At 51.4% G+C, this 9,179-nt stretch overlaps 5 protein-coding genes across 5 annotated transcripts in view; 1 reads left to right on the forward strand and 4 right to left on the reverse strand.

Annotated features, from left to right (window-relative positions):
• Nucleotides 1-511: 511 nt before the first annotated feature.
• Nucleotides 512-1,752, reverse strand: Pmar_PMAR013721 (hypothetical protein). Its single transcript, XM_002765609.1, has 4 exons — nucleotides 1,528-1,752; nucleotides 1,135-1,308; nucleotides 955-1,087; nucleotides 512-907 (listed from the first exon to the last, which is right to left on the reverse strand). The coding sequence occupies exons 1-4, from the start codon at nucleotides 1,726-1,728 to the stop codon at nucleotides 747-749; spliced, it is 669 nt and encodes a 222-aa protein (XP_002765655.1). The 5' UTR covers nucleotides 1,729-1,752; the 3' UTR covers nucleotides 512-746.
• A 47-nt stretch (nucleotides 1,753-1,799) lies between these two features.
• Pmar_PMAR013722 (hypothetical protein) lies at nucleotides 1,800-3,103 on the reverse strand. The gene is made up of 7 exons (XM_002765610.1): nucleotides 2,810-3,103; nucleotides 2,690-2,761; nucleotides 2,553-2,642; nucleotides 2,405-2,506; nucleotides 2,223-2,357; nucleotides 2,004-2,180; nucleotides 1,800-1,954 (listed from the first exon to the last, which is right to left on the reverse strand). Exons 1-7 carry the CDS (start codon nucleotides 3,092-3,094, stop codon nucleotides 1,853-1,855), a joined length of 963 nt encoding a protein of 320 aa, XP_002765656.1. The 5' UTR covers nucleotides 3,095-3,103; the 3' UTR covers nucleotides 1,800-1,852.
• Nucleotides 3,104-3,222: 119 nt separating this feature from the next.
• Nucleotides 3,223-4,494, reverse strand: Pmar_PMAR013723 (conserved hypothetical protein; the record flags this gene model as incomplete). Its single annotated transcript, XM_002765611.1, has 1 exon — nucleotides 3,223-4,494. The coding sequence occupies one exon, from the start codon at nucleotides 4,492-4,494 to the stop codon at nucleotides 3,223-3,225; it is 1,272 nt and encodes a 423-aa protein (XP_002765657.1).
• Nucleotides 4,495-6,761: 2,267 nt separating this feature from the next.
• Nucleotides 6,762-7,498, forward strand: Pmar_PMAR013724 (hypothetical protein; the record flags this gene model as incomplete). The annotated part of the gene is made up of 3 exons (XM_002765612.1): nucleotides 6,762-6,796; nucleotides 7,083-7,221; nucleotides 7,271-7,498. The coding sequence occupies 3 exons, from the start codon at nucleotides 6,762-6,764 to the stop codon at nucleotides 7,496-7,498; spliced, it is 402 nt and encodes a 133-aa protein (XP_002765658.1).
• Nucleotides 7,499-9,003: 1,505 nt separating this feature from the next.
• The window catches only part of Pmar_PMAR013725 (splicing factor U2AF 65 kDa subunit, putative), a gene marked incomplete at both ends in the record, with an annotated part of 1,304 nt that continues 1,128 nt past the window's right edge, over nucleotides 9,004-9,179 (reverse strand). Inside the window, one exon of the mRNA XM_002765613.1 lies at nucleotides 9,004-9,036. Within this exon, the coding sequence (XP_002765659.1) occupies nucleotides 9,004-9,036 (33 nt within the window). The remainder of the gene's footprint in view (nucleotides 9,037-9,179) is intronic.

The following is a 9,179-nucleotide window of genomic DNA, read 5'->3' on the forward strand; positions in this document are numbered from 1 at the left end:
GGTCGGAAGTGGTAGAGTCTGAGAGCAATCGTCAAGCCCTTCCTAGCCCCCATAGGATACCTCCCTCCACCCCGTCCGAGGGGCCCTCCATCCTCCCAACAAGTCCTGAGTGATTCAACTGCCTCGCCAGACGATTAAGGTCCTCCTGCAACACAGCCCTCTCCTCTTCTTGTCTGGCCTGAGGCTCTACCGTAATGATGTCGACTCAGCCCAGGCTGCATTACCAGCTCTCCTGTGAGGTGCCTCTTGAAGATCACAGATGAGGAGCGTTGACGAGGCCCTTCACACGAACGTTCCTACCACCCCACTTAGTAAGCCGATACCATCACATGGTCAACTCCTACATGGGCTATAAAGCCGTTCTCTGAGAGACAACCCTCATCGAGCGTCGGCCCAGCAGGACCAGCCTCTTCTGCCGTCAGCATGCCCTACTCACAACACTAACGACTCCTTACACCCGTAGTACAACACAATACATCATCCACTCAACCATACTGTAATACTCACTATCTATACACCCACCAGCAAGCTCAGAAACCGCCCAGTTCGACAAAAAAATCACATGTTCTCGCATCCTATTGGAACTGTCTCCCCCACTGCTCCTCAAAATGGATGGGATCATTGATAGAAAACTGAGCACCGTCGAATCTGCTACATACTCCACAGATCTATGAATTACACATATCATAATAAAGATCTATTCAAAGTTAGAACAGCGGCTTTCATGAAAAAAAAGTAGCGGCCACCTAGTGGGTCGGAGCCAGCGAGGCCGACTCAGCGAGGGGCGAAGGACTTCCACCAACAGCCGGTACGAATTTCTTAGCATACCCCATGACAATATCAAAGGCTTCCGTGCCGCGCTCGAAGACCACTCTACGACGGTCCTCGCCAACAGTCATATCGAGGCCTGCCCACGTGAAGTGGTGCCCATACCAGGAGCCTCCTACAACCTACCGCGAGTGGTGATAGTAATAAGCTTGTCCTTGGCGCGAACGATGCCGCCGATGATGCGATTGTCGGTATCAAAGACGAGATGAACGTCAATGTTGAGAGAGCGGGGTATGCTTCGAATCCTAGCAGAGGCAACCTGAATAAAATTCTAAATTATTCCGAATGATACCACACCATTTCCACCTTATAGGTCTCCGTCGCGGTCTGGACAGTGAGCTCCTGCAGGTGGGTGAGCTGGCCCCTACCATCCTCAGCCAGCCCTGTGATCTTCGATTGCACAACTTGTTTGTTAGATGAAAAGGAATCCCTCATACGTCCGACCAACGCCACTATCGCATCCGAGTTGCTCCGAATACTCTGAGGCAACAAGTCCTGCACAGTGTAGGAGAATATGCTCACGATCAATCACATGTGTTGGTGACAATACGGGAATTCTGAGGGAATTTTGGGAAATTCTCGTCTACTTCTACCCGAATTCATATATAAACTTGCATAATTAAAGAGGAAACTCCTGAGCTCAGCTGAAAAAGGCGAACATATACCCCAGGACTGGCCATGCACAAGACACCAGTTCACCTCCAAGAGCTTGCTGCCTCTATCGACAGCCCCATCCAGCCCCGAGTCAACCTTAACGACCAAGGGCCGACCATACGTATCGGCCAACTCTATCCCAGTGTTGACCAAGGGGAACTTCTCCCGTGCAGCTTCCACCGGCAAGTGGCCCTCCAGCCACGAGAGGGATCTATCGACGGCGTTGCACAGGACCTGGGCTGGCATGTGGGACAAATCAGCAATACTTCTGACCCAGCCTTCGGGGAGGCAGAGAGAACACATACACCAGGCTTAGTAGAAAGCAGTATAACGATCCTTAGTAGGGCTGTAAATAGTAACAGATGTATCATCAACCCAGCCTAGTGCTGTGGATGTCCTTCTGGAGCCTCTTCAGCTGATACGCGAGGGCCCGCATTTTCCGCTCGTTCTCCTCGATGTCCAGCAACGAGGTCTGCATACAACACCATAGGCAGCAACTCCCCCCACACAGTGGAGCCTACTTTCGCTGGCCGATCCGTCGCCGGATAAGGGGACTGCTGCTGCTGTTGCTGAGGTAGAGTAGCAACCGAGCTCCACCTATGGTCACGCGGAGTGGCCTGTGGAGGCTGCGACGTCGCAGGAAGGTACCGAGGGCTACTAGCATATGTCGGGTACTGCTGCGGCGGGGGCACCTGAGCCTGGCCCCGCCCTTCTCCCACGAGGAGCCCATCATGCCCTACCTTGGTTTGCACCAACGACTGCAAGTGGCGAGTCATAGTGTCCAACTGCTGTTGCATTTGCTCTAGCTGAGGGGCCATCTGCCTAACACTACCATCCGGGACCGTCGAAGATGCCTTCGGAGACGCCTTTGGGTCCTGTCGAAGGAACATAGTACAGTCCAAGGCAAGCCTAGGTAACCTACCTGTTGGGGCTGTGACTGGGACAACTGCGTGGTCGCCGAGACAGCGCTAAACTTCCGACTCCTGGGCGAAGGCTCCGCCACAAAATCGCCCATGAGGGGCGACTAAAGAAAAACCCACCTCACGTTGCGCTCCCCAAACCGCACCTACAAAGCCGCTTGGTTGAACGCAGGGCCCATAGACAGCTGGGGGCATGCCGAGCTCAGTCTCTGGAGCCGACAAGCACTTCCCGATACACATCTGAGACGCCACGATGACCATCGTGTTCCCACAGTACTAGACCCCACCAGTGCAACCTCCCACCGCTCTTCTAACGGGTTTATTCCCATTGTTGCAGTAGACGGTAGCTGAGTGGAAACCTGCATTGAAAAAGCATGTCCTCCTCGAGAGGTCTGTCGCATCCGCACCTGTGGCGTCCTGCTAGGGTCTATCAATGATCCTGTCGTATAGTAAGGATGAGGCCCCGGCGATAGTACAGGCGCCGTCGTTGGTTGTTGTTGTTGTAGTTGTTGGGCAGTTCTAACATCAAAACTAGGTGAACCTCCCGATGCCCCATAGGGCTGTGCTAGGCCCCCAACGTCGGCAACAGTATCGGGCTGATAGGAACCCCAGGCCATAGTCGGAGTGGTGGGCGAAGGGCCGTTGGGCTGAGGGTATTGAGGAGGTACTGAGGGCCAAGAGAACTCTGCCATGGCTTCATGAAAAACTAAAGTACACATAACGATACCATTCCTCGGACAACTCGACGCCCTCTGGCGGTCAATTCAAACGCTAAGGAATAATAATATCATAACTAACCTACTGTATTAGAAAAGATCATTCATCTCGTATAGCCGTGTAGTAGTGACTGAGCGGCCTCCGCACCTGCTGCAACAGCGGAACCTGTATCATCGAAACCACGTCGTTGTTGTTGGTGTCCTCGATAGTCCTGTGGAGCAGCATCCCATCCCTGGTTCATGCCCCAACTCTGACCGCTATCCCAAGCCAGCATGTTAGAGCGCTGGCCAGAAGGGATGGCGGCGCCCTCTGGGGGCTCGACGTAACCCTGAGGGCGGCCCACGACTATGCGACGGCCCAACACCTCCATGCCGTTGAAGATGTCAATGGCTGCACTGCACAGCCTGTCGTTCTGAAACTCGACGAAGGCGAACCTTCCCTCCCCACGGACGTCAGCAGCGAGCACTGGCGGACCCAAGGCGGAGTTGTAGTCAGGCAGGACGCTGCACGCGGGCTCAAAAAGGTCCTTTAGGACCTGTGGGGTGATCACACCCAAGGCCAGGTTCCCAACGTAGGCCTCTCTCTGTCGTTTGTCCTGCTGAGGGTTGGCAGGCATGGCCTTTTGTGGGAGGAAACCCTGGACCCGGAGGACGCTGACGTCCATGGGGGCAGGGGGAGGCCCTAGAGGGGTGTACCCGGTTGGTCTGGCGATCCTTAGCTGACGGCCTAGGAACTCGACTCGATCAAACTCCAAGGCAGTGAGACATATCTCCTCAGAGGCGAACTCGACAAAGCAGTATTGGCCGCATGGGGAGAGTCGGACCTCACGAATGCAACCAGCTGGGAGGATGTGGGCGTATTTGTGCTGGTACTCGGGGAGAGCTGTCAATGCCGTGTTGAAGAACTCCTTCACGTTGGCCACATTAGCTTGGCCCTTGGCCAGATTGCCCACATACAGCTCCTTAGCCTTCTTATTTTGCCCAGCACCACCAGCGAGTACTTGCTGTTGCATCAGCAGAGTGGAAGCGTCAAGTCCCGCCCCTCCCAAGGCTGATGAACTAAAGTTGCTTTGAGGCTGCCCACTAGGCTCAGTGGAGTCGTCCCAGCCACTCTTCCGAGACTTTCGTCGTTCACTCCTCGACCTGTCCCGCCTGGACCGCCTCTTGTCTCGTCTACCATGAGAGCGGCTCCTACTGCTACTGCTAGTGTCCGCGCCGCCCCGGCGTCGTCTACTGCGCTCCCTTCTGCCGTGGTCTCGGGACCTGTGGTCAGCTGGTATGCTCGGGGGCTCGGTGGCGTCGTACCCACGACCAGGGGGAGCGGTGCCGTTGGTGGGTGGAAAAGGTTCTGGTTGATCCCAGCCAGGTGGGGCCATTCTGGTGTTGTTTGTACTTGCGCGGAATTCAGTTAACACTGCGACGTTTTAACTTGTGTAAAATCGCTCAAAATTTGGAAGGCTTTTCCCGAGCATAATCGTTCGTACGTCGTTCCGTCTCCCTGGAACACTTTAACAACCTATACCCGTTATATTAGACAAGCTGAGGGCCATTCCAGACTATCCGTTCGGAGCTGAGGATCCGATGCGTGAATCATTGAACTTCTATGCAGCGAGTACCTCGCCAATAGCTGGCAAGGAGGAAGGAAGCGACGAAAGGCAGTCCTTGGCTGACATTCGTCCACTACTTTTTGAGGTCGATCTGCTATGGTTATGTCAACCTTTGTATACTACTATGGTAGCTCTTCATTACTCGTTGTTGGGACATGGCATCCCCCCCAGAGTTCGAGCTGTTGCATCGGTACTGTTGATGACGACACTGATGGCGACATGACGCGATTGAACGCCTTGTTGAGGGAATATTTCTCAGATGAGGAGCTGCTGCTGGAAAGTTTGGAAGTCCTGAGGCATTTTGTGGATTGGACTGTTTTGGTAGCTGTGTGCTGAGCCCATGCGGGGCCTATGGTCCAAGTCTTTGAAAATGTCTCCGCTCCAGATGTGGCCGTGGTGTGGTATGACTGGGAGTAGGTACTGATGCTGTACCAGCAGCGATGTTGGTATCCATCGCCTCCGTACTTGGAGAACTGTCTTGGAGTGGAAAAAAGAGACCGAGAAACCATCTGCATGCGGTCAAGACACTGCAGCATCAGCGGCCCAAGGAAGTGGGGTCGCTTCTCGTGGGCCCGGTGGGAGTGATTGAGTTCTGTAGAGTCGCTGTGTCTAGAGGTCCATCAGGAACGAGGCGAGACCGCTTTCAAGAGCGGCTTAAGGAATGTGGATATGGGGGAGATGGCAGCTTAGACGGTGTAGTGGATTCAGTCGTGTCGAGAATCTCGATCTAAGGCGGGGCTTAGCGCGGAGTGGATTTGGGAAAGAAGTAGAGATAGGATTGCTACTCTGGGGAGTATCTTGTCGTATCTTAGGTTGCTCGTGGTGGAATACGGTTTAGGTTCGTGCGACTTTGCTTGACGACGCCCGACATCAGGAAATTGGCTAATGAATTTTCATTATAGGAAAATATCATTTCATTATCATCATCATCATTCATCATTCATCGTTCATCATTCATTATCATTCATTATCATTTCATCATTTCATTATAGGCCTTTTCGTCATATAGGAACTTCATTATATAGATGGGCAGCGTAACGTTTTTTACGGTTTTTACGGTAAGCTGTTCACGGTTACGAAAAGGCCTTACGACTTTACGGTTGGTGCTGAATTGCTTTTCGGGAAATGTGGCGGAAACATTCGCTGTAATGCACTCCACGATAGCTCAAATAGTTATTGAACTCATTTTTTGGGGATCGGATCCAACCGAACCGATGAGAGAGTAACATTTGGTTTCGCATTTACCACTCGTCTCATTTGCAAATTGCGTCCGTCTTACTCCGAGGTTGGCCCGGAACTGCCAAGCCGGCCTCATCCACGGATTCGCATTCACATGAAATAGATTTAGGCGACTTGAATCATCAATTCTCGTTTTGTCCTCTGCATCTCCGTAAGCCCCGTTACGGCGCCGTAATTTCACGGTACGGGGCTTGAAGCGTAACCGTAAAAGTGAGCCGTAACGGCCCGTAACGTAATTCTGCCCATCTATACTTCATTATAAAACTGTAAACCCTAAAGGAAGCTTTATTCTAAGAGGGTCCTGAGGCAGCCTCAAAGTGGCGTTGATATCAAAGTGGTGGCGACCCATCACACGGGCGGATGGTCTGAGAAATTAGCATTGCTTAGCGGAGCGAAGCAGCTGGTTTTGGGTGATCATAACTATTATCATCATTGGGCAGTATGTCGTTGGCTATCGTGCTGCTATGAGCCCATTCTATGTATCTTGTGCATGCCTGAGGACGTGATTCTACGTAGTATTGCAGTTGCTTCTACGGACAGCTGAGCGTGTTGAGTTGGGCTGGTGATGGTATTGGCCGTATTATGCAGAATTAATGAGGCGTAGACCCTCCAGAGACCCTCCTGTGAGCTTGCAGTGGCAGTGTGATGAAAGCGAGGTAGGTTTGCTGGAGCGAGACAGTGTTGAAAGTGACTGGCAGAGACGACTGGAGGAAGTTGGGCAACTACTGCAAAGGTCGACGGCTGGGGCACAAGACGCTGTGAAAGATCCTAAGTAGGGTTCGCCGTGTAGAAAGGAAATGGCATTGTATAAGGCTAGGGAGTATAAGATAAAGTATTAATAATAAACCATGTCAGGAGTTGTGATATGAAAAACAGTAGTGAAAAACATATTTTACGACTACTGCATCGGCGTTTCAAAGAGTATTACGCCACTTCGCGTAAAACGGATTAAGCTCCAATATTATAAAGCGTATTATGGTTACTAACTTTTTCCTATTAATAGTCATATTTGTAATATTGGGTTAACGTCGGAAACTGTTCCTATCGTATCGAGGGATTGGCTTCTCTCCGATTTGGGAGGTTCGTAACCTCGAAGGTGTCCTTGGATTTGTTTTCAGGCAGCGTGAGGATGCTAGTGAGCCGGAACTGGGTTCTTTAGAGGCATTCCTCAATCCGCCTCCTCACACGGAAGCTGTTGAGCTCGATAAGACTGAGCTCGATGAGGCTGTGGATTCGCAGTGGGAGCTGACGTCAGGAGTAAGGAGTTGACGCAGTCGTTTGACAGCTGTCATTGGAGTGTGTGTAGGAATCTTCTAGTATAGTCTCCAGCCCTAGGGATAGTCCTGGGACAAACTGCAATAATGCTGGGCTTGAGCGTGGCAAGTGGCGTCGATTGAAGAAGGAGTTGTGCCCGCAGCTGACTGGGTATAAGTATGGGAAATACAATGGGTATGATACACGGAGGCTGAGGTCAGAGGAAGAGAGCTTGTCGAGGAAGAGGAAGACGCAGTTGCTGTTAATAAAGGCGGGGTAGTAGTACGATGATGGGAGAGAAATCGAGTGTGAGAGGCTTGGCAGATTCTCGAATGTCAGAGACGACTTGCGCGAGAGCTGACGTCGAAGTAGGGAGGGAAGGATGGGGCCTCGTCCAGAGGTGAATTACTCTTGGATGAGATTATCCCCGGGTACTTGTGGGAACTTGCTGTCTTTGGGCTAGGACGGGTTAAAAATCGGTGAGTGTGGTTCTGCTGTTGTATGACGTGAAGCAGGAGTATCTAGAGAGTAGCATTGATGAAGCGTCTGGAGGAATCGGCTACTGGTTGGAATTTAAGAGAACTCGTGGAGTTTGGCATCTTCTCAGAGAGATGGTATGTGATGAGTGGGATTATCCCTAGGATGTTGAAATATCGTGTCGAGGAGTTTGACAATGACCGAGACGATATGGATGGCATGATAGTATTAAATATGTGAATCATATGAAGTGGGAAGATACGGAACTAGGGCAGGACGTGGTCTCTCTGATGATGGGCATGAGCACATTCGGCCCTGGGTGGGCCGAGAAGCGTGAGAATTGGCGATGTTGTGGAGATCCTCACCAAAAGTGCTTGTGAATCGGTTTGGTAGCTCAAGTAACTCATGTATGCGATGGAGCTCGGAATGAGATGAGGCTTGCGTTGTAGTGAGATATGACCCAGTGAACTGTCTATGGTGTGTAGCGAGGCGGCAGCACTCGAGGAGTCGTGATGATGATGATGACGTCTGTGTCGAGAGGAAAAGACAGCTGTTTCCTAGACTGGCTCAGTTACATTCTGGATGAGAGGTCCCTTTTCTTGGGGGCATTAAATTTCTAGTCGTCATGGATTCGAACTGATCTCCTCCAAATCTGCCAAGGACTGCGAGAGCTGGAGTGGTCCTTTAATCATCGAGAAGGCCACGAGGTGGGTGATGCACACACTGCGCAACATGTTACGAGAAAACTCGAAGCTGTGTAGACCTGGCGGGAGTGAGGGTCATTAGTCAGCGAGAAAATACTTCGACACTCCCAACTCTGATATCAGGAATGAGTGGGTTTCAATGGAGTCTATTGCGGGTAGTGAATCCCCATTCAGAGAAGCTGGGAGGTCCACCTTGAATTTGAACCATCCGGAGCAGTCCATCGGAAATGACGTCCACGAATATGGAGAATCGACCGAAGATCAACTCCGTTGTTCTGGTAGCATTTAGTCGCCTTTGCCGTCTGAAGTAGCCCAAGAGCGAAATTCTGACAGGAATGGAGTAGAGGATCCGCCGAGATCAGCTTGTCCATGTCGAGCACAGACCAGTTGCGGCAGCGGACTCTGCTGAGGGCACTGCTCCTGCATTCGAAGAAGTTATGGTAAGAGGTCTACATCTAGTTTGGAAGACATCTCATGGGAGTTGGTACGGTTCAGCAAGGATTAAGATCCCCAAGGCTCGAAGACCTACTCGACGACCCTGTTCGCTTCTACTTGTTTCTGTCGCGAAAGTCTTCTGTCGTCAAACTCGAACGGATGTCGGAATTTACAACTGTCTTTCAAGCTTCTTCTTGATGTTCTATGCAGTGCAGCCCTCCAGACTAAACACGACGGTTTCGACGTCGAAATAGCAGTTTTCAGTTTCAACTGCTGCTCTTCGGCATGTATTCTCCCATGATCGTTTGTGAATTATGTGAAATTTTGCTCGTGTCTGGTTAAAAT

The sequence above is a fragment of the Perkinsus marinus genome (genome assembly GCF_000006405.1).
Source record: "Perkinsus marinus ATCC 50983 genomic scaffold scf_1104296975428, whole genome shotgun sequence".
Taxonomy (NCBI): Eukaryota; Perkinsozoa; order Perkinsida; family Perkinsidae; genus Perkinsus; species Perkinsus marinus.

Bases quoted from the DNA above. Each gene is read 5' to 3' on its own strand.
- Pmar_PMAR013721 (XM_002765609.1), bottom strand. From the start codon at position 1,728: ATGCCAGCCCAGGTCCTGTGCAACGCCGTCGATAGATCCCTCTCGTGG. The intron at 1,309-1,527 runs GTGAACTGGTGT...TTGTTGCCTCAG, and splicing joins GAGGCAGCAAGCTCTTGGAG to AGTATTCGGAGCAACTCGGA. The intron at 1,088-1,134 runs GTGGAAATGGTG...AATTTTATTCAG, and splicing joins CCGCGACGGAGACCTATAAG to GTTGCCTCTGCTAGGATTCG.
- Pmar_PMAR013722 (XM_002765610.1), bottom strand. From the start codon at position 3,094: ATGGCAGAGTTCTCTTGGCCCTCAGTACCTCCTCAATACCCTCAGCCC. The intron at 2,507-2,552 runs GTAGGTGCGGTT...GTTTTTCTTTAG, and splicing joins GCGTTCAACCAAGCGGCTTT to TCGCCCCTCATGGGCGATTT. The intron at 2,358-2,404 runs GTAGGTTACCTA...TTCCTTCGACAG, and splicing joins CCCAGTCACAGCCCCAACAG to GACCCAAAGGCGTCTCCGAA.